This window comes from Ambystoma mexicanum, chromosome 8 (genome assembly GCF_040938575.1).
Source record: "Ambystoma mexicanum isolate Mex_15411 chromosome 8, UKY_AmexF1_1, whole genome shotgun sequence".
Lineage (NCBI taxonomy): Eukaryota > Metazoa > Chordata > Amphibia > Caudata > Ambystomatidae > Ambystoma > Ambystoma mexicanum.
The window spans coordinates 309,955,968-309,980,809 of NC_090929.1; the positions used below are offsets into that span (position 1 = coordinate 309,955,968).

Here is a 24,842-nt window from a genome sequence, read left to right on the forward strand (position 1 = left end):
GGATCCACACACGATGCCATGCTGCTGTGGAATTCCTTGCTACCCCGCCACATGGAGCGACATGCTGGACGACGTGCCTGTCTGCTCGGTAAGTCACCTGACAGGCCCAAGGCAGTGCAGTTGGGTGCTGTGATTGGTGGGTAAGTGGAGACAGCACATACAGCATAAAACGGTGGCCCTACATTTTCCAACCTGAACCGGACCCAACAATTCCTTACATCAGACCAATGGTTCACACCAATGATGATACGCCATACATAGAAGAAGGCCACATCCCTCAACGCGTCCACTGCACATCAACTGAGCATACCCTCTGAAACACAATCCAGCAATATGCAGTGAGTATGCCTAACACACATAAAGGCAGCAAAGCACAATACAGGACATCTGCAAGAGCATGCAAGGGAACACCCTGAAACATGTGGACTACACAATCCACACCTGCGGACCATTGTCCAGCACACATTGCGACAAATGTACCTGTGTGCATACATCCAGGGACCTGTGCACGTGAACACCAAATAGCTGCAGCCATGACAGTGATTACTACAGGTGTAATGCCACAAATTGAGTCGCGCAATTGTGCCCCCATGCAGGTGATTGTGGCTATACCTTGAATCCCTGGATCCTCACTCCTGTTTGGATCCCGCAGACCAGGCACGAAGAGGAGTGCAATGGGGTCCATATCTGCACCCGTGTTCTGATCGAGCAGACCTTTGGCCTGTTGAAGGCATGTTTCCGTTGCCTCAGCAGGTATGGTGGAGCACTCCTTTACGGGCCTGAGAAGGTTGGCAAGATCACCATGGTCTGTGCATTACTGATCAACATGTGCATCCAGTGGAACTTACCCCTGCCACCTGATATTTAACAGCAACCACAGGGTGAAGATGGGGATGATGAAGGATAAGAGTAGTACATCAGCCATGTGCCAATGCCAATGAGGGACTTGCAGTGCGCCAATCAGTGATGGACATTGACGTATCATGCACTGTGATGAAGAGGGTACATCAAATCACGCTAACTGTGCACTGGGTTTGGGGGACTCTGGGGAGTGTACACTGTTGACATTAAATCCTGACACACTTAATAAGCAATGTCTAGTCATGTTATTTGTATCAAAATGGAATGTAATGATCAATAAAACTATTTACATAGATGAACAGCCCACCCACAATGCAACAGTGTCTACCAGGGCATTGTGCCATGGTGGCAGCCAAATGTGTGAGTGCCTGGGTGACTAATTCCATGCCCTGGTGCACCCGCCTAGCAACACGGTTCACAGCTTGATTGAGTGCCTGTGTGCTGTCACAGTGGGCCTGGCGTGTGGCTTCCCCTACTGCGATGAATTATCGCAACATGTTGTCCATGGACTGCTGACGCTCATCCATGCGGGTGATGCGGGCCTTGTGGTCATGCATGTCCTTGATGGCTGGTGGTCGCATGGGAGCTCCAGCTGTCTCCTCCCCAGAGCTATCACCACACGACCCATGTCCCAGAGAGTGCTGTGGTGTGTGCCCCATGGATGGTGTCCCCTCAGTGTTCTCCGACATACATTGACCTGCCTTGTCAGCCTCGTCCTGTTGGACATCATCCTCTGCAGTATCTCTTGCAGATTGGGCCACCTCCCCTGGGCCAGGGTGTCAACCAGCATGATTAGCTCCTTGTCGCAGAAACGTTGTTTGTGCAGACAAGTTGTGCCTTTGAGGGTGGACTGTCCCATTTTCTGACAGGCTGGGATCTCAGTTTTGTATTTCAGTGCCTGTGGCCATGGGATTGCAATGGATTGTGCTTTTAAAGATGGCCGACGTGCACTTTTCCATTCTGGCGCAATGACGTTACTTCTGGTTCCGCCTATTAGCAGGCACCTCTAATAGCGGTGCCCGCTAATAGCTGTGCCCGCTAATGCCATATCCATTGATGCCGGTAGTGCTATCTGCGCTTTCCATGATGCCGCTAAGGGCCATTTTTGGGTCTTTAGCAGCATGCCAGTAATGTCCTCACCGGCATGGCGCAAAGCTTGTGCCCGAGAAGTCGTAATAGCTTCTATTAGCGGGCTCTTACCTACACTGACACAGTATTTGCACCATGCCGGTAAGAACAGTTACTTACCTCCAACCTCGTAATGAGGCCCATTGACTCACATGTTGCCAGTTTTACAGTCATTGGGCCTCATTGCACCCTGGCGTTAAGGGGTTAATGGCGCCGTAAAAGGCTGCGGCGCCGTTAAACCCTTAACGCCAGATTCACACTTTAACGCCTGCTTTTTGCAGGCGTTAAAGTCCAACCCGCTAAGGGACCTTGGTGCTAATTACGGCACCGTAATTTATGGTGCCGTAATTAGCGCCTTCCCCATTCCCATTGAACCCCATGAGCCAAAAATGGGAATGGGGAAGGGGCCATGGTGAATGGGGATTTACCGCCCCGCCAACCTTGGAATGGGGCGGTAAATCCGCCATCCACCATAGCGGAATCCGGCATGGACCATGGTGCTAACAGCACCATGGTCCAACGCCAGGGTTGTAATGAGGCCCATTATGTGCTTGTATTCTCCCCTCCCGCATTAGGGGAGGGGAGAATCTGAGGTAGTTCTATGAAGGACCCCTCTCAGTCAGGGACACTCTTTGTACCACCACACAACTAAAATAGGTCTACACCGGTCTCTGCTTTCTAAACTTCTCACAGCAAGCAACAACTTCCCTATCGAGATGGACATCCTCTTAGTCATTGGCTGCTGTCACTATCAGTAACTTAGGCAAAAAGTAATGGCTCCTCCCAGATAAACCCCCTGTGGGTACCATTTCGCCATCTGTAGCCAAATCTGCCTCACCCCAGTTCAGCAATGCCTGGCCAATAGCCAGTCAGCGTAACATTACACCAGAAACTAGTAAGCTTAGACCTTAACATCTTCAGTCCCAGAGAGATTTGACTGTTTTCTGGGCTGCAAAATAGAAAGTAGCATTCTGAGCCTGACAAATGACATGAGGGTTGCATTTGCGCAAGATCGCAAGGCTGCATTGCAGTTCAATGCATCAACCTCCCGTAATTGCGATTTACTTTTTGCCAAATGAGGCACGGAACATAATGGAGACCGAGTAAAAGTGGCTCTGATATCAGAATGACCTCACTTTTTAATTGGTGGCCAAGCACTTAATACCGTATTTTTATATAGCATGATTTAAAGCATCGCTTTTGAAATCCCAGTTTCCTATCTCTACCTTCACATTGCCACACCATGTACTTTGGGTTAGATTTTTAAAAAGCACATTTTCCAAAGGGTGGCGGTGGTACGGGCAGTTCAGCCACCAGGCAAATGTGACTTGCCCTACCACTGTATCAGTTTCTATATTGCATGCAGTATTCACAGTTTTCTCTTTCAGGTCATGCGGTATGCATCTGAGGTATTGATAGAGCTGGCAACCCCTGTTATTTTGGTCAATGAAGCTGGCAATACCTGTGTCTGGCCCTCTGATGTGAAATCTGTCTGTAATGAACACGAGAATGAGGAAATACCTGTTAAGAGGCATGTGGATATGCCAGTACCGATCACTGGCCAGATTCACAGTGCTCGAAGTGGGAAGGAGCGGTTGGGAACGGTGCTCCTCTACTTTTTTAAATTGTCTTTTACTGTTCCTATACTTCTATTTAAAAAAGTAACCATTCCGGAATGGTCTCCTTTTAAAACAAAAGTGTATGAAGCGGTTCACACTTGCACTTCAGTGCACTGCACCTTAAACAGCAGGCTCTTTTGTTTGGGGGCTTGATTTGTGTGTGGGAGGGCGCATGGCGAAGGGGTTTGTGTGGAGTGGGGGCAGGTCAGCAGGAAGCATAGTTCCACTATTTCATTTCATACACTTTGACCACTGCAGATTCATGAAATGATGACTCTCACTGGGCATGTGGACAATAGCAATTCCTGTCACAGGGCATATGTGTCTGGCAGTGCATATTAATAAGGAGGTCAAATCTGGAAATACCGCCAGCTGGTTGTTACATTGGGCCTCATCATGAGTTGGGTGGTATCCCGGCAGTAATACTGCCCAACTGTAATAGCGTTAGCACCAGCCGGTCCGGCGTTATTACCTCTGGATCACAGGTTGGGCGTTAACTGTAAATCACCATTCCCCATTGGGTCCATTGGACCCAAATGGGAATCTTTGGCGCAAATACCACGTGTTAATACAGCAGGTGGTAATTACACCGAAAACAGGGCGCTAAATGGGATTTTCACCTGCAGAAAAAGCTGGAGGTAAAACAGCCCATTTAGCGTCCAACTCGTGATCGGGCCAGCCCTTAAATGCAGCAGTAATACCATTGCTGCCATATTTAAGGACTACTGCCCAACTTGTGATGAGGCATTGTAATTTAGTAATGCCTGTCACTGGGCATGTGAAAATGAGCAATAATTGTACCTAGGCAAATGCAAACTTTCTCCCATTAAAATACAGTACTTCAGTAATGGTGAGCAGGAGTGAATGTTAGAATCTTTTTCACAGCTTCTTCCTTAAATGCAGCACACGCTGATGGGTTTTTAGGTGTGGCTCACCAATGCCCTCCCTCTTTTACTTTCATCGCGCGTGCCCCGTCTGGCATGCATGACCGCAGGACATGTAATGCACCTTCACGAAATTCTTGCATTAGAGGCGATCCTCCCTTTGGGGAACGTTTCCATCATCAGAAATACCTGTCTCATATGTCTTGTCAGGGTGTGCTGATTAGAATGCCACTCCAGTTGCCAGCCAATGCCCAGTGCTGTTGAATGGCGTGCATCAAAGATATTTCTTCAATGGGTATTGCACAAGTTCTTTTTACACTGTGATATTGCTTTGCTGAGCACGTGAAAACTGGCCAATCCTGTTACAGGGCCTAAAAGCTGGCAAAAGCAGAACTGGGCATGTGAACCTGGAAATACATGTGCATGGACATCTGACCTGAACCTTGTTATGTCGAGCACATAGAAGTCAGCAATACCTGTAACTGGGCCTGTGAACATGGCAATACATGCGGCTGAGCTTGTAAATGTGACAATAATATTGATCATTGTCACTCGTCATTGTTGTATTGTTATTTAGTAATGACCATCACTGGGCACGGGCAACAAATAACACCCCTAAACATATATAGGCACATGGGTACTGATCATGTTTGCTACTTGGCATTTGGCAACTGCCGCCAGATTATAATAAAAGCTTTGCACTTGTGCAAACAAGTAGAGTAAACGAATTTAGCACCAATGTTGCTGTTTAGATAATATGGTCTGCAGTAAACCAGTTTAGCCCAAATTGCAACTATCAACAAATGTTTTCACCGGGCAAAATTGAAGCAGGCAGTTTGTTTGTTTTATTATTTGTAACGTGCAGTCATACCCTCGGGTAACAGTGCACAGCATTTACAAGAGATTGCAAAACTTGGTTACAACAAAGACAAAATATACAGCATGCAGTAACATCAGGAATATATACATATGTACAAGTGGGCATTTTGTTTTATTATTTATTTGTTTGCCACATAAAATGAAAAGAAATGTAGTAAACACCCTTTGTCCTAATATATCTAGAAAACATAGTACAAAAAAAGAGTCAGATTAATGTTTTCACAAGTGAAAACGTTTTTAGGTAATGTGGATTGTGAAAAAAAAACGGTTTGACCCATTTTGTGTTATCAACGCATACGCCCAATATTTAGCATTTGTGCAAATGTTAGCTAATCTGTCCCCTGGAGCGTATTTATTGTTATTGAACATGAACATGTATTCATGTCTGTTGCTGGACGCATGTACATTGGCAGTACATGTTACTGGGTGTATCTGAAAGCAAGTACTGCTGGGCATACAGTATGAAGGCAGGAAATATATGTAAGTAGATATATAGAGACAATCGTTTTGTGCGCATGGACACTAGCAATGTCTGATTCTAGGCATAAGTGAACTGGCAATAAGTGCAACTATTCATATTGAGAGTGGCAAAACCGCTTTTACAGGGTGATTTAAGTATATAAAAGGTTGTTTGTATATACTGTTTTCATGTGGCCAATGCTAATATCCCCATGTGCTTAGAAAGTCACTTGTATCTCCGGTTCTTTCAAATGTTCTTGGTTAAGAACTGCCTATGCCTCCCCGAGCAACACTGATATGTGTATCAAGACAGATTTTGGCTAAAATAAATTTACTTATGTGCCTTTCAATACTCATTTTGCTCTTCACTTAAGCAGGGCAGAAACTGAAAAGCACCTGGAAAAGGTCTTTAAACCTAGAGAGGTTTTGAGCATTGTTTGCTAATCCAAATTCCTCTTTGCACATGTAACGCAAGACATCCAGACAACCAGACAAGAAATGAACAATCCTCTGAGAAAAAAAGCTTGGTGCAGCTCGTTGCATGCTAAACAAATTAATTTCATATCCAAAAGGAAAAAGGCGACAGAAGGTCCCTAGAACCAAACTGACGCAGAGGTCTCAGTTAGTTCAAAGCAAACATGGAGTTATAAGGAAAGACATCATCATTGATGATGCACACGATATACAGTGTTAATCTCCCACCCTCATTGGCTACCATGTATATACATACTACCAGTCCCCTATTGTCCCTCAACTGATTGGCCACATCCTAATCTACCCTTGCCCTCTAACTCGTGGTCCCCTACTCCGTCACTATGGTTGCCAGCTACTGGATTTGCGAGTTACCTGGGATGTACGCGCCACTCTCGGCCTAGTTGCAACCAGTCGCCAACATAAGCTCAGTGGATATCGTTGAGGTCAAATTGACCCTCAAGAATAATGGTATGCTTCTCTTGAGACCATGCCTCTCCATGGTGGGAATACATTTGTTGACATCACTTCTTGCTCCTCGTATAGAAAATCATGGGAAGTTTCACTCCTTGCTCCTGCTTATCAGCTGCCCCTCCCCGGAGCTTCTCCAAGACCTTTTGAGGTTCACAGTAATCAGAAAAATTCAGATGGATTTAGGTATTCTGTTTTATGAGCATCTGGCAGTTCAAATGGGATGGCCATTATTCTGGGGGACTCTGGTGCTCTAAATCTCAGCCGACTCTTTTGGCAGCTAAAGACCTCTACCCAGGCTCCCATGAATTTGTCCTTCGGGATGGGCAGAGCCATGCCCGGGCTTGGCCATTTACATTCCTTTCTGGTTTCACAGGCCTACAGCTCAATACAATTATATTTGTATCTGTTCAGCCTGAAGGCCTTTGTGCTCAGTTTCACTGCTGGAGCTCTGGGTGGGCAGGTGATTCAAACTCTGTTCGCACTACACTACTACTTCCAACAGGGCCTTCAACATACTAGGCCTCACTTCCAATATGGCAGTGCTTCTGCATTTCTTGCGTCTAGGACCAGAACTTACGTGTTCATCCTTGTACACTACATTTTAACTACTGTACCTCAATAGCCCTTGTGCCCTCTACCTGGGCCTATGTATATTTTCATGATTACTACAAAGCTACTATGTTTGTTGTTGCCGCTTCACATGTTCCACCCGCTGCAGCCACGCATTTTCACTTTCTTGTGCACTAATATATTTCCTGCAGCCTAGATCGCATGGGAGGGCATGAGAGCTGGACGTGCATCCCAACACACATCTCACACTAAGACAAAAATCCCTTTGGGCACTCCTCTATCAGCTGAGTTTTCTTTGGGTGGAAGGTATGTGTGCTTATGGTTTGCATCACTGTAATCTCATCGCCACTCTTCAAATGACCTTCAGGGGGGCACTATCACTTGGGATAACAGGAAGGGGGAATGAATGAATGAATGAATGAGAGGAAGGGAGAACACAGTGGAGAGTGGAACATAGTTGACTGCTTTTGCTCCAATTGCAAGATTGGCTGGAGATGAGTGAAGGATGAGCACAAAGGGCCAGAAGAGCAAGTATGCTGCAAAGGATTGATGTGGCAGTATATTGGCAGGCCAAAGGGGCTCCCCATACATTCTAGTGGGCTTTATTGGGCTGACAAATGCCCTGCTGTGGCCAGAAGAGGAATACATTGTAATTGTAATCAGGAGGATAGCTCAGGGGCAACGTGCTCGCCTTGGAAGCAAGCCTATGTGGAGAAACACAGGTTCGGTCCCCAGGTCCGTGCTAAGAAACCTGTGGGTATTAAGCAGGTTATAAATAACCAATCACAATTACAAGAGGAATACATTGCACACAGTACATCATGGTCTTCTTGACTCCTTGGCCCTGCCATCTTAGCCTTTCTTTTATTGGTACAATATCCATGCTTGACAGATACGTTCCATGCCTTTCTGTCTTTCCAGATCATAAAAGGCATTAGCCAGTTTTGAATGTCATGCACTGGCACCTCTTCATCGAATTAGGAACTAGTACCTTTTCACTACTTCACCATGTTTCACAGACTCACAGCCCTTCTCATTTTTAAGCTTCTTTCCCCTATGCTATATTGTCACTCCACTTCTATGGTAAAATGCAAGAAAAGTTTAGAAATCTTTACGTATTCTGGGAGTGTTTTCTTCTAAATAAATTACAACATTACTACATTCCTTGATGTTTTCAATTGTTTCCAACAGTCTTCAAATAGAAATATTAAACTGGACAATGAAAAATCAGCCAGGTCCAACCCTACCGACAAAGGTCATAGTCAATGTTCTTTTATTTGTAAATGAAAATGTTATTCTTCAATTGTTCAGTACTTATCCCTATCAGACTACTAGAAATACCGTTTTTTCTCTCCAGTTGCTTCTCTCAATAGCAAACAGCTTGCAGGATTCCATTGTTTATACACAGCCTGAGCACCCTGAGCTTTTTGCATTCTCACTGTCTCTGCAGACCATAAAATCCAGAAAATTCCAAAAGTATAGAGTTTGCTCGAATTGATTTGCCCTTGACAACCTATGAACTCCCACCACATTATGAAAAGGGGGTCATTAAGCTAGTGAAGTGTTACCATCATGATAAACCTCCATCCAATCAGATCGCAACCCAAGATTGACCTGAACCTTTACAATATTGGTGATCTACTGGGGAGACAGAATTTCCCAGCTATTTTCAGACCCATACTGGGAAATGTCTTGATTCCAGTCCATTAGGATTATTATGAAACACATTTTCCTTAGGCAAGAGTTGGCCAACATTATTGAATTAGAAATGATTGGGTTCACATAAACATTGCTTCTCTTAGCCTTTTCCTCGCCAATGCATTCTATAATTTTCTACAAGCTTGTCTGCTTAGGCCACGGTGTCCACTTAAGTTTGCAACCACTGTCTTAGGCGTTCTTTCAAAACCTATTATTCCTTATAGGAACATACAACTTCCACATTGCTTGAGCCGCTGATATGAGAATGTTGTGGAGTGTGCTTATAGTATGTGCTACCAAGAGAAGGGGTTATTCGCTTCTCTTTGCTAACCCCAGAAAACAGTGAAACTGTGTGATAACTTGATACATAAAATAGCAAACATTCCTAAACACATTGATTTCTTGGTAAAACAAAGAAATGTATTATTGAAGATTTATTAGCAGTAAAATGTCACGACTGATCACTAAGGTAAATTGCAACACCAACAATATGTAAAATGAGACTGACATAGTAATAGCAAAATGCTATATGTGGAAAATACAAATCAACAAAATGTATCTATCCTATTCCAAGAGGCTGAGAGTACATCCTGAGATAAACCCACTCGCTAGTCCATCCAATACTGTGTTCAGATCTGTCAGCAAATGGTCGGAATCGCTGCCAAGAGGGTTTATCGTTGGACATTAATCATGATTCCTCTGTAGTTTGCACGTGGTTACAACGACCTCATTTGGGTCGTGTGCATTTGGTTGATACGTTTTCATCAACCATGGTTTATCTTCTTGCTTTGTTCTGTTATTGGAGGGGTGGTTTAGTCTAACATTTGTCAACTCGATGAAAAGGTGTCAACCAAATTTACTACGACCAAGCTCTGGATATTGAAACCACTAAATAACTTCTCTCAAAATGCAAAGTGGGCAATCATATTATTCCACTAACAGTCTTTTGACTGCAAAAGACATGTTCACAATGATGTGTTTTACAATTTATGTAATTATTGTGAGCTTTTCTTGGAATCCTTGATCGTGAAAGAGGAGTCTTCATGAGGAAGATAGCAAAGCATCTACTTCTGCCTTGAATCTAACATAAAATGAGGTGCTAGACAGCTTCACATCCTCTTCTGCTGATGTATATAGGGGCGATATAACCAGAGGGGCCGGGCCGACTCAGCCGGTAACGACCCGCCACCCAAGTTAAGGACCCGAGCAAATTAGGGGTCGCTTAACAAGGGTAGCAAGTCGTTAGCGGCAGTGGTCGGACCACACCAAAGTATTTTATGGCCATTAGCACCTGTGTACATCCCATGTGGGTGCTAATGGTGTTTATTCTTTTTTTTAAAAAAAGAATACGTGCATTGTGGTGTGGTGCAGTGACGCTCCATAGTACCCAGGTACATTTTCTATGTTAATGACCGTGTTGTCATCAACTAGGAAACAGACCTTGCTAAATATGGAGCGTTGCTGTGCCACACCACAAGCTAGGTTTTCTTTTTTTCTTTTTAAAACTCTTAGCACCGGTGTATGATCTACACAGGTGCTAAAATGTGAGGGTGGTGGGGGGAAGGAGCTGCAGTGAAGGGAAGGGGGCGCTGGTTAGCGGCACACAGGCTGCTCGAACACAGTCTTGTGCCATAGAATACAGCCCGCGTCACCAGCAGCCTGATTGGCCAGCGCCCTCCTCCAGGGTGCTGATGAAAGATCATACTTGATTATGGTATTTGGACTCAGATAGACATTTTGAGACATGACATTTCCTACGGATAATAATGAACATCTAGCAATATCTAATGAACATTGATTGGGGAGCAGGAGATTGCAAATGAACTTCAGAGCAGCACAATATTGCAATAAAAGTAGACAGGAACATCTAGCAAAGCAATGAAAAGCATGATATAAAAGAAGAAAAAGTGCAAAGTAAACTCAACCTGAATACTGCAGGGAATCAATTGTGTAGCTATTATGTGGTTGTATTTAAATTGTTATATCTACAGTCAGAGTAACTAATATGCTTGGTCAATACACTACAGTAAAATATCCAAGAATTATTGCTCCGAATCTCCACCAAACTGTGCTACGGGAGAGCGGACACAGTGTAATTCCAATATTACAATATACCAAAGCATACAGGGCTGCCATCTAAGCAGTTTATTTTGAGGCAGGTTAGGCGACACAGAAAAAGGCTTTCTGCGTGTTCTCCCAAATTCTGCCAGTTCTCCTGATCAGAGGATCTGTAGGTGCAATGTCCACATGACTGTGAGATCTCCCCAGCTACATCCACACCTTGCAGCTATGATGATTCTGCGGCCGCTGAACCGTCCTGACTTTGCACTATGCACGTTCATCTTTCATGCGACGGCATATCTGGCACAGTCTCCCAGGGCAGCCACCATTGAGATCTTGATGATCCCTAAACATGGTTTCTGTGGGAGAGAAGAATGTGTAGTATTGCCCAAATGTGGCTGGTATAGGATGCCCCTTGCAGAGGATCGGAGCATGTGTGTGGTGAATCTGTGGTGTGCAGATTCTGAGGCAAATCCGCTGGGATAAGCCCAATCAGTGATGTAGAAGCAGTCAGGATATTCCCAACATCACCCAGACAAGAATCTGAGGAATGTGTCATTTAAAACCATACATTAAAACCGAAGCACTTCTGAAAACATCACGCCGAGTACTTCCATGCTTCTTGGGGCACCTTACCCTGGTAATCCTAGCCATGGTTGCCCTCTCCTTCTTTTATTGAATCATGCTGCACTTCCGAACTGTATCAGTTAAAGCAAGGGTCGACTGGCCTATAGGGTACTCTGTAGATTTCCCGGTAGGTCTCTGCACCCTGTGCCTCTTGTGTGGTGTTTCCAAATTTTCCCATAGGGAATGGTTGGACCTGCTGAAAATGTGTAATATAGGGCCACTTTTAAAATTATTTCCAGGGCCTCTTTTGGTTCCCAGTCCACCCCTGGTTATAAGAAAACAAGGGAACAAATTCATGAAGATGTTTCCGCACACTCAAGTTGAGGCTTCACCCCATGAAGGTGCCCACCCAGAGAATGCTGGCAGGGTGACGGCTTTCGGAAGAAACGATGCAGCAAATGTGAATTCATGTTTCTAAAAGGAAGGTGCTTTAATCTGTACAGATCTGAAGCTGTTTATCTGAGGTTGTTGTCCCCTCTCAGAAACCAGGCATAAAGGAAAGCATTAGAAGTGTTCATGTGTGGCTTGAACGTTTCTTTTATTAATAATTGTAAGGCCTGTCCCTTGAAATGAGCTTGCTGACCCCACATGAGAAAGAGGGGGTGGGGGGTATAGATTTCCTTTTGGAGATGGTCGAATAACCCTGGGCATGTAGTGTAGCAATGACAGAAATGCCCAAATAAGGCAGAGACCTCTAAGAGCTTAAAAAAAGCCCTTGGCATCAGTGATGGTGTCACGGTAGTTAGATTGGGTAGATGGCAGCAAAAGACCCTCCGCTTGAGGGGGTTGACTGATGGATTAAGAACAAACTTCTTCTATTGCCAGATGTGGTTGCGAGTGCGGCTGCATTTTGAGGTGGACTGAGGACAAAACGTACGCTTAATGCAACCTCTTATGAAATTAAGTGGAATTCTATGAAAATAAAGGGTGTCCATTTTTTAAAACTTGGTCTCACTTATTAATGTGTTAGAGAGTCGTTTTTTATTCTAGCGTGTGCAGTTATTGTAAGGCAAAGGTCTGCAACCGGTGGCTCTCTAGGTGTTTTCGACTACGATTCCCATGATCCCTCACCAAAGCTATGCTGACTCGGGCTGATGGGAGTTGTAGTGCAAAACACCGGGAGAGCCAAACATTGCAGACTCCCTTTTCTCTAAGCTTCCAAAAGAAAGGTATTTGTGAAGAGCATCACAATGACAGCAATAAACTACAGGGCATTTACAGTAACTCATGCAATCGTAAAGCATAGAACTTTTTCGAGAAATGGTCGTCTTCATCGGAGATAGCTAACTCCTGGCTGAAACCAATAGCATAGCCGCATGCTTAGCATTTTTCCTCTTGCCTACACTGGTCTAAATTTCATCTCAGAATGCTTGTAGGAATAGTTGTGTCCTTTGCCCATGAGCCAGTTAATCCCATTGGCAGTTCTGCTATGGGAGCCCAGCCAGTACTTTCCATTCAGGTTCGAGTGATGGCAATTGTTGTACCACCAGGCGCCCTTGTACCTCTCTGCACAGTTCTCAGCGGATGCATCGTTATCTTGATCTTTAGTTGAAAAGGGACTGCCCTTGTGATGTGATAAAGAGTCGCCTGAAAAAGAAATGAACAGATACATATTTTGTTTATATTTAATGTAATCAAGTAGGCACAACAGAGATTTCATTTGAGAGTAAAATGTATCATGTTTAAGTAAATTAATGAAGTTAGTGACACTGGTCATTGTAGTGCCTGCCATTTTTGCAATGAAACACTACATGTGTCCAGTAGATATATTTTTTTTAATGTTGAGAACATTTCAAATCCCATCTATTCCTTTAAGCTAAACCCCCTTAAAGCAATCCAAACAAAATGACTATGTTTAAGAGTGTTAGGCAGAATCACCTGCAGTACCCTTTGGGACACTACAGGCAATTAGGACTACAAGTGTAAGCACAATTTCACCTTTGGTGCAAGCCTTTACTACACAGTAAAGTGGTAGCGATGGCTGAGCAGCCAGACTTATCTCAAGAGTTTAAGTGAGCAGTAGAACAAGTTACACAAAAGACCAACCAACACAGTGATTCAAGTAAACACTTACTCAGGGTTTCTCAGTAAAAGTATATACATTTATTTACTCAATCATTAATAAAAACATTACACTAGCACAAGCAGCTCAATATCACACACTAATACACCACAAAAATCCAACCGGTAAGTAATTAAACAAGTTTAGCTAAAAAATGAAGTGTGAGCAAAATGGCACTTTAGATACTTAGAAAAGGAATGAAAGGACAAGGTTATAAGAATTGACAGCCCAAATACAATCATAGGCAGGGCAAAGGGTTCAAGTGAAATACAATTTAGCAATTCTTCTCAATAGGCCTGGGCCAAAGTCAATGGTTCAGTGTCTCTTGTATAGGATAGCAGAGTTCTGGTATGTAACGGTTAAGTCTTTTCCACAGATTTTTAAAGGATTTGGCTAGGCGAAAAGTTTGACTAATGTGTAGGGACGGACAAGCCTTCATAGTTAAGGAAAGTTTCACGCACTTTCTCGATGGCGGAAAAGATTTCCTTTTAAATGAAGAAAGCTGTAGCTGAGGCAGCTGCTCCTGGCAGTTTAAGCAGATCTCACTGTTCCTGGGCTTCAATCATGTGGACAAGAAGGACGTCGGGAGGTTCCTGCACTGCCCAGGGAAGAGGCCAAAAGCTGAAGCAAGATGTCGGTTTAAGGTTTGAGTGCCTTAAAGTCCCCCTGGTTTCCTTCCCTATCGCTATCCGGTTTTTAACTGCACTCTGCAAAAAATTCGACCAGAATAGGACGGTGTCCAGGTGGCTCGCGAGTTGCTTGTTCCCACCAAACTCAAGGGAAGAAGTTAACCTTGAAGGGCTTCTCTGTCATCGGAAATTTCAGGCAATTCAGACCTGCAGCAGGGCTTCACCGGTCGTCCAGGAGTTGCAGCAGTCCCCTTCTTTCCTCTCCTCTTCGGTTATTTAGTTCCATTGGTCGACTCTGCTTTCCAAGTCCCAGAGACCTGCTTTTAAAGTTTTCCCTCCATTCATTCAGCCTGGCTGTCACTCAACCAGCAGGGTGGCTGGCCTTGCCGGACAGCCAGCCGGCCAATCACGCCAGAGTGCATTCAGGTCTCCTAGGAGACTAAGCACAGGGAGTTTCGGGCACCTCCCTCACATCCTGTCCACCCCAGACACTCTGGCCCCAGAGGAGGGCTTCAGCACAGATGCCTGCCAAAGGGCATGAACAAAGGGACCAAACTTGGTTTGGCGCGCAGAGACAAACACAAGAAAACTTTTCCTAAAAGAAGTGGCGAAAAAAGTTGACCGGAGTCTGTTTTTACAGATAGGTGCTGGGCGCCATATTGAAAAACATGGCTACTGTTGATTTTTAGCTACCGTTGTTAGCGGTCGGGAAAAATCACAGTAGTTAATCTAAATCACTGCCACCAGCCATTTAAAGTAGGAAAAGGTAACATTTTACTATTACATAAGTGTTTTGACTCAGGGGAAGCTAAGCAACCCCTCCAGCACTCTATCGGAAGATAGTGTGTGCTGGGTCAGTAAATTTAAAGAGACTAGTAAAGTCAATTTAACTTTACGTACTCTGGGACACAGTAGTCAGTCCCAGGGAAGGTATTTAAACCTTGGGGAGCCTGAAATACACTTCTGTGCCACTGCACTGAAGGTGCTGTGTGACACACAGAAAAAGATGATGCCATGGAGTTTGTTTAAAACACCATATACAAAGAACACAAAAGTAAAACACACATCAAAATACATGAAAGAGTGGGGGAAAAAGGCTCACACTCTTTCCAGGAAAAGAAATCAAATCCCAGAACTCCAGCAAAATTGCTGGGGGTCTCAAAAGGTAATGTCAATTAGCACATTTTGAGAATTCTCCCTAACAAAAAGAAAGAAATCATTTTAGATTAACATATGTTCATGGTTGCATACAACTCACCCGATATTTAGTTTCAAATAGGAATGTACGCCACCTTTTGCCCCGCACATTTGCACTCTGCCGTGCAAATGAGTATACACTGCTTACCGTGCTCAGGGAATTGGCAAATGAGGGGAGGCGGCAGTATGGTGACCCCATTCATTAATATTTATCCTTTCGCTTGTCAGGCTGAGTGCTGTCTCAAAACTCACTCTAGCTCAGGTACCTCATTCAGTGGGCCCTTATAGGACTATTGCCTGCTGGGCAATGCCTGTCGGGCAGTGCTTGGCATTTGTCAGGCATTCATCATGCAGTCCTCTCCTAGAAGTCAAACCCAGTCCCTTCAAACATCTTTGGCTCTCCAATCTCATATTTGCACAATCTGTGGCACCTTCCTAGATATTGATTTATGGCAGATCTCATTGGAAAGATCTACCCACAAAGGAAAAAAAAAACAATGGCATAGGACTAGGGTTTCATCGTAAATGAGAACAAGACTTGCTATCCCAAAAGCAAGGAATGTAAAGGCTGCCCTCATCAGGTGTCAGATTATAGCTGGAGCTGTGTCAGGCTGGTCTTCAATGTGTCCAACGAATTGGGGTGTTTTGACTCTTGGCCTAGGGTTCCTCAGTTGTCAAAGGGTGCATTAATTTTGAAGCATCTAAGCAGTATTTACCTAATCTCAGGGGGCTGTCCGTCAGGAGTTAGGGACTCCTCCTTGCAGAAGGTCTTAACTGTCTCTAGTTGTGTCCTGGGGCAAGGAGCAGCCTCACCGTTCAACAGCTATTTGCACTAGAAAAACAGTGCAGGAAAGGGCTGACTTTCTGAAATTACATGGTGCCCCAGTTGCAGTTGTTAACCAAATATGTTTTGGCCATGGGGGCTCATTCCATTGCCTGGTCATTTCCAAATAATTTTCAAATAATCCAAAAATGCCTTAAATCGTGATTATGTCTAGGAAGATCGAAGAAATTCGAACTATGTCGCATTGTAGTCAGCTTGATTTGGCACATGCAAGAAGGAGTTACATGCTGGGATTTGGACTTGAGGTGGGCATTCTTGACCCCCCCCCATTGTCAGACCAACGTTATTTATGTTATTTGCCACTTCCCCGACATATGAAGTGGATGGAGTTTGGGTTTTCGGATTCAATGTCAAATTACCTGAAAGAATCATTTATATGACCAGTTTGGAGGAAGTTGATAGTTTTTAGCTCCACTCCTTCATCAATTATGTGGATTTTGAACTTCTCCAAATTACATGATTAAGGCATCATTTCTCATCGATACACTTTTCTGGCAGTTAATGGCTCATTTTTGGACCTAGTGAACGTATCACCTTAGGGAGTTTTAAGCCCCATTGATGTTACGTTAATTCCCAGCTTTTGTATGGTGCCAATCAGCATTTATAAGAATTATAATTATATTTTGGTAACTCACCTACAGTGGCCAAGCCATGTATATAAAGCATTAACCGGTGTGAGCTGCTGCTACTCCGATATTAAATCAATGTTTGGCATGGTATCAAGTGATATCATTGTGAAAACAAAATATTGTTGGGGAAATATTTTTTGGACCCACTACCCAGCGCTTTCCCCACATATTCCAGGACTGAGTTAGTTTATATAATTGCATAGGTCCTAAAATATGTTGAGAAATCTGTTTGGTGGGTTAAAAAATATTGTTTCACCAACTATGTTTTGTTTTAACAGTAATGTCGCATATAACTCCTGGCATATGTTATATTATGTTATGTTATTTTTGGGGGTTTATACCACACACCGCTTTTACTCAAGGAAGAATCCTCTTAATGTGTTCTACCTTTGTTCCTAAAAGTAAACCACCCCATCCATAGTTCTCTTCTCCCCTCTGACATCTCAGACCTCTTTATCAAGCGGAACGTAGAGGGAAAACAACCATATAATTTGTTGATTTTATATCTTTCTCTTCCTTATTTTAATCTTATTGTTCTGCATTTAAAGATGCTAATGCTCACTATTTTGAATCACTTTTTTCTCAATCTTCTTCGTCGTCTTTTTTCTTTATCAAATAAGCTGTGGTCCATTCCTCCTGTGGACCCATCCTTTAGTAAATTCTGAAGATGTTGCTGTTTTTTCATTTATAAAGATAGTGATATTAGGGTGTCCTTCAATCAATGTAGTCCATCTACTTCAGTTTATAATCTATTTTACATCTCCACTCTTTGTTCTCTCTCATTTTTATACTTGGTTTTGGGGCTTGATATTTCTTTACTTATTTTTTTTATTACTTGTGTTTAGCCAAAGTTAGGCTTTTACAAGATCGACAAATGTGGTTTCGACAATAAGTTCTGACTTTGGTGGGTATTTGCTTCGGCTACTCACCAACTTCATAGAGAGTTTATTTTCTCGAAAGCGGCGTTTAAAATCTTTACCCCTGCAATTGGTAAGGAATATTCCTCTGAGCTGTTACCATTTGGTGTGCCCCAATGATTGTTTCTTGGTTCTCTTCTTTTAACTCTTCTTACTATTCCACTGGCTTTTGTGTTTTATGATGTTGGTCTCTCTGCACATTTCTATGCTGATGAAACACAGATTCTCTTCCTACTATTGCTTAGGAGCATCATCCTATTTTGTCTGATTGTCTTTCTGTTACCAATTCATAGATGCCGTCTCACTTTCTTCATCAGAATAAAAAAAATTGCAGTTATTTTCTTTTGAGCCTCTTTTTTGTGCCTTCTCCTCTGTCTATTTCCTTTCCACCTTTACTATTCCCCATTTCCTCAAATGCCCAGAATGTGGGCTTTGTGTTTGATACTTTTTTCTTCCCTTGATAAATTGTAGCTGTAGTGGGTGCGTGTTATTACCAACTCTATAACATTCAGATAATGTGTCATCTTTTTTATGTTTCCAACAACAATCCTTTTGCTGCAATATCTTCTCCTCTCTCTGCTTAACTACTGTTGCATGCACTACTTTTGTTGGATTTCCTGGCTTTGAAATTGTGCTTCTTGATCTATTTTATATTCTCCAGTGCATATTATTTTCTGTTTAAGTTGCTCAGCTCCTATATCTCCTTATTTGGTTCAGCTGCACTGACTTTGCATTCCAACTCGTTTTGCTTTTCCATTTTTTTTGTATTGTTTTAAATATGTTCAAGCTCCGTCTCCTACCCTCTTTGTGGCCTTGTCTCTCTGTATTATCCCACTCATTTTCTTAATTCTGCTTCTCAGTGTTTACTTTCATGTCAGCATATTCTTTGTGCCACTTCTCAATTTTCTTCTTTTCAGTTATTAGCTCCCAAATTGTGGAATTCAGTTCACCTTGAGATTTGTTCTTCTCTTACCTTATTGTTGTTCAGGAAGCATCTTAAATATCCTTTATTATTCACAGAATTTTAATTTTTTTGCCTAATGTTATAACTCTGGAGTGTGCTTGTGGTCCTTCTGCTTTAGGATTCTCAATTTGTCTTCATGTTATTTATGTATTCAATACAATTGTATTGTTGGTACCTTGTAATTGGACGGTGCTTTGAATGAAGGACCAATATACAAAACCTCAAATGAATAAAATATATAATTTAGATCAAGCTATAACAAGTTATTCTACATTATGAAAAAGCAAGAGATTGCTCATAACTAGGTTGCATTCTTGAAATCTTTTGATGTTAAAAATTCCAAGGCATTCTGGCAAATTGTTATCCAGTGGTCTACAAACTTAAGACCATTTCTAGATACATTTATTGCTGAAGATACCTGTTTTTCTAATTGTAGTAGTCTTTATTCTCACTTGAATGGGTTTCCTCTTGATAGTGCCTTAATCTATCTGTCCCTCAAGTTGAGACAGGTTTTTTAAATTTCTGTTCATGTGGTTTGGGTGGTACCAAGTTCTCAAAAAAATAGGCAAAACCCCTAGCGCTGGAAGGCTTCCTTTAGACTCATGTAAATCGAAACCCGTGCTGTCGGGCCATTTCTAACAAGAATATTCAATTCCATGATTTTTCTTGAGAGTATTTCATCAACTTGAATGTGTGTCGAGCTAATCCCCATATTTAAAAAAGTACGAAAGATGATTGAGTCAAATATCAGCTAATTTTTTTATTCATTCTCTTGTGAAGAGTTGATGCCTGGTAAATAGCTAATAACATGTTTTCAGACCAGCAAGCTGTATTTTGTAAACGAGCCGGTACGATCGATTAAGTATTTAGACTGCATTTTGTCATTCAAATGTGTGTTAATATTAAGACAGTGTCCCTTTAAATAGTTTTAACAGACTTGGAAAAAATCTTTACCTAAAGATAAGAAAATAACTCTACTCTTTGAATAAAGCAGCAGTGAGACAGTGAGATGACCAAACCTTTCCCCAGAGAGAAGAACAGAAAACATTGTGGCAATAAGCCTTAGACTGCGGGCCATTACCACCTAAGGTAATGCCCCCAGGGTCCATAGTTAAGGAAGACCTCGGGCCATTACCGTAGGGGTAATGGCCCGCAGTCGAGAGGCTTATTGCCATTAGTACCTTATGTTTTGTTTCCCCGGCTGCGGGGCACGTTGCATTTCACAGCCGGAAAAATAAAAATAAAAACAGGTTTTTGTAAAATGGCAGCTGCCATCAAGCGTCACGATTCGGGACCTCCTTTGTTTTTAGTACCTTTTGTTGCCAGTCATTTCTCATTAAAGAGCAGTTTGAATATATGTAAAATGATCAATCACCAATTTGAAAAATTCTACTGCGAATGCCACTGTTTCACCCCCATCATTCAGAAAATGAAAAATAAAATGTTGGTAAAGGGGATCTTTGTGTAAGTTATTGAAAATAACATGCAGCTTTGAAAAACATGCAGAGCCTGAGGCAGGACCATCACCTTATGGACCTTAGAATTAGATCCTTATACATGGTGTACCACACCAAGATGGCACGCCCTTTTTCCAAGTACATACATAGCTTCTGTTGTGCAAGCGCATACGCAGCAAACTGCTATAAAAGGAGATGGCGCTGCACCCACCGGTAACTAACGGACCGGAGACGCCAGAACGAAGAGAGGATTTTGAGATTCACACTCACGGTAAGAAACAGTGGGTCTGTACATCGCAAAGAAGTGGCTCTGTGTGGCGATTTTTTAGATTTTCTTTGATACATAAGAAAAGCATGGATGCCTTGTAGTGAAAAAAAAGGAATATGACCAGTGACAAACCTTTATTGCTGAGCATGTCTGTGTAGAGAACTGCGGCAGTATTGGGCTAACAGCGCTGATAGGGCTTGTAAAAACTGTAGACCTCCTCAAACAAGCATTGCCAACGCCAATAGTTTTGGCGTTTGCGGTTCTTCTTTGCATTTTGCATTTTTAGGCACCAGGTGCAAGGAGGAGAATGCAAAGTTTTAAAGGAGGATGCGATAGGGCGTGCAGGTGTGCAATGGAATGAGAAGGGAAATAGAGCAACGGAGGAGGGTATTAATAGAGTGTGCCAAAACGGTTTGCAACAAATCTAACTTCCATGTGAAAAGCACACCTATACCTTGTTGGCCTATACATTACCCATTATGATTTAAAATCTTCTGGATGGGTCTTAATACTCCTTTATACATACTAACAAAGATAATGTCATACAGTGTGTTGTTAGGATGGCTAACTTTGGCATCAGAGGTCAAAAACAGCCCTAGATACCTCTGGGTATCTAGTTAACCAGGCTTTTCTAGGCTACAAGGACCTAGACGGCTCCCAGCTATTTCAATACTTGCCCCCACCCACCTTCACGCCAAAGGAAACCAAGACCGGCTATTGTTTCGAGGGTGGTGGTCATATCAAGATGTTACACCATAAGCCTGCGTTTTGAGGCGGTTCTCGGATACTTAATTTTAAGTAAGTGGTCAGAGTTGTGCATCACTGTAATTAGTTAACGGATCTAATGTGCAAATGAAAATGCAATCTTTGGCACGTTAGGAAAAATTGCAGTTATGCCTGTCTAAGTCACTGAATTATTTGTAACAAACCGCCTGCAGATACTTAGAGCTGCAAAACCCTTTGTGCCATACCTAATGTGGTGTCACGTGTCCCGAGAAGCCGGGTCACGTGACACGTGACCGCGGGAGGTAAAAATAAAGGTATCACCGGAACTGGCGTTTCAACGCCAGTCCCGGGTTTATGCAACTACGAACGCAGTCGTGTGATTCATTGCTGCGCCGCCCCTGCGCACTGCAACGCCAACGGAGCCCCGCGCGAAGGCCCTGCTTCACAGCTGTCCTGCCTGCAACGCCTGCAGGCATATATCACACCTAATACCTATTTCGCATTGGTTGTGCCCCAAATCATCCCTCATGCAAGCTGATTTAGCAGGCAATGGCACTTGGGCAGAGGCACATGGCATTTAATCAAGATTTGCGCTGCTGCCACATGGTTTAGAGCCTACACCTTAATTCAACATTATGGAGTTATCAATGGGGAGCTTCCCCTCGGCCTCCTTTATAGCACACAACCTGTATGTATGCACTTCATGAAGTGCAGTCAATAATGGCAGATTATGTATATTCATAATTTTCATTTTTTCTCAGAAAACCCCCCCACTAATTTAATTCGGTGCATCTAGCACCTTGTTATAAGGTGTAAAAACAAAAACATAAGACGATCAGTTGTGCGTTCTTACACTCCTAATGGCACTGATATATTATGGGTGATTATCAAATGTATTCTACCCTTCTTCCTCACCAACCATCTGTCCCTCGGCGCTCCTTTTTCCCCTGCAGGTCCTCTTTTTAATGCATATACTTTAGCCACTCCTATTCGCTTTACTGATGCTTGTTGGTAATGGTAATGAGATGACAGCTGCTCCTAGGTTGAGGTAGGTGTTGTTGACACTCTCCGGACGCATTGCTGGATGGCCCGTGAACCCCCACCTCTTCACAGACACACATGGACAAGATGCTATAGGTTCGGGGTCCCCGGTCGCACTTCCGCGGTCGGGAATGCCCCATTTATTTATACCGCATGCGGCAGAGTGAAATGTCACTCCGCTGCGTGCATGCGCCCTTAAAGGGGCAGCACCACACGTCTCCTTTTTCATAAAAACAAAACACATGAAAAGGAAGTACTAACTATCACACATAACAGCACACTGCACCAACATATCCCCGGAGACCCCTTTAATGATATCCACCCTGGTTCCTAGGTGAACATCGGCCCCCGTGGCATCCGGAACATCACAACAGTTTATCTAGTCCATCACATAGTCAGTAAGATGGGCAGGTTTCCCTCGCCCTGTCCTCAGGGGGTACTTCCTGCCAGTCTCTCGGGATGGAGTTCCTTCGCCCGGCCCCTAGCGGGTCAGAGACCCCGGCAGAAGAGAGGGGCCGCTGCCTTCATCCGTCACCACTGCCATGTCCATGGCGGCCGTGGCCTCTACCCTGGACTTGCCAAGTTTTTTAAAGAAGCTGGCGTTGCAGTGACAGAGGCTGTGCCATCCAACGCCGTGACCATCAACCCCTTTACGTCCACCACATCCAATGGCACCGGCTCATACGTGAGAGAAAGCTTTCCATGAGGGTGCCGGTTTCTCACCAGTACCTCATACCCCGGGGCTAGTCTCGGGGGCCTCAGACCCCTTTGGGTGTTTTCCAGATCTGTCCGTACTCTTCTCTCCCCTTCCACCTGCTCATTGTCAATGATTGCAGGCTCACAGTCTCCCAGATCTGGCAGAACGTCCCTTGGGCAATGCTGAAACATGGTCTCCGCAGGTGCCACCCACACGGAAATGTGTGGGGTGGTCCGGCATCCTCGCAGAAAGACGTACAGTGCCCTCTGCAGACATTCACCTCGGACCTGAGCAATGCGGAACACTTTGTTTAGCATTCTCATCATGCGCTCCGCCTCTCCATTTGCTCTAGGCCACAAGGGGGTGACCTTCCTGTGGTGTATTCCGTATCCTCTTTTCAGGTCCGCAAAGCTCTCACCCTGAAAGGGTGCTCCGTTGTCTGAGCACAACACTTTGGGCAGTCCGTGGGTAGCAAAAACCTTCTCCAGCACCACCACCACCTTTTCAAATGAGACGGACTCCACGAATTCCACCTCCGGGTACTGGGACCACTCGTCCACCACCACCAGGACGTGTGTGCCCCTGGCCGTGGAGCCAAAGTCGGCGTGCACTACCTCCCATGGTCTAGTCCCTATGGGCATGGTTTCTACGACCAGTTCCCTCAGAGCAGATTACGCCACCTTGCACCACACACATGATGCCACAAACTCTTCCACTCTCCTCTCCAGCTCCGGAAACCAGGCCTTCTGACGGAGGCAGGCCTTCATTTTTGGCGCACCCTCGTGCCCTTGGTGTGCCAGCTCGATGATCTGCTGCACTTTTGCCTGTATCACCACTATGCAGTCCCCTCGAAGGAGTAGGCCAGCCTCAGAGAACGCCAGCTCCTCGCGCACTCTCCACAGCTTCTTGAGGGTTACCTTGGCCTCTTGCGTTCTTCAGGCTAGCAAGTCCATCACAGTTCTCCATGCACCCTGCTCCATGGCAGTCTTTAGAATGATGAAGCATTCATCAGCCGCTGAGGCCCGCTCTTGTTCCTCCACGGGCACAGAGATAGGTGTTGCTGCCTCGACCACCAGTCGGATATGTTCGTCCGCTTCCTCCGCACACCTAGACTGCAGGTCATCCCCTCCTCCGGGATACCTGGAGAGGAAGTGATCAGCATTGTTGCTGCCTGCCGATACACCAGCGACATGCCATACTCAAGGAGCGCCAGCATCCAGCGTTCTATCCTCGCAGGTGGTTTAGAGGATGACCCTGCCAGGATGGGCAGCAGGGTTTGTGGTCCATGACCACCGTCACAGGCCTCCCCAACAAGTGGAGTCTGAAATGCCTGAAGCCCCACAAGACCACTAGCACCTCCCGCTCAATCTGTGAGTACAGCTGTTCAGTGTCCGATAGTGCTTTGCTGGCATACGCTATCAGCCGGACCTCCAGATTGGAATCCACCGGGGTAAGCACCGCCCCAGACCATAAGGGCTTGCGTCGACCACAATCTCTGTCTGTAGGGCCAGATCAAAGAAGGCCATGGTGTCTTCGGCGGTGAGAGCACTTTTGATGTCATCAAATGCTGCTCATTCCAACTGCCCCCACTGCCAGGTGATGTCTTTTTTTGTGAGGGCCTGCAGCGGCTCAGAGCGCGAGGCCAGGTTCCTGATTAACCGGCCACAGTAGGTGACCATG

At 44.3% G+C, this 24,842-nt stretch overlaps 1 protein-coding gene across 1 annotated transcript in view; it reads right to left on the reverse strand.

The window, feature by feature from the left end:
* Positions 1-5,314: 5,314 nt before the first annotated feature.
* LOC138471868 (ficolin-1-like) overlaps positions 5,315-24,842 on the reverse strand; it is a 507,702-nt gene continuing 488,174 nt past the window's right edge. Inside the window, exon 10 of the mRNA XM_069609727.1 lies at positions 5,315-13,318. Within this exon, the coding sequence (XP_069465828.1) occupies positions 13,071-13,318 (248 nt within the window). The 3' untranslated portion in view covers positions 5,315-13,070. The remainder of the gene's footprint in view (positions 13,319-24,842) is intronic.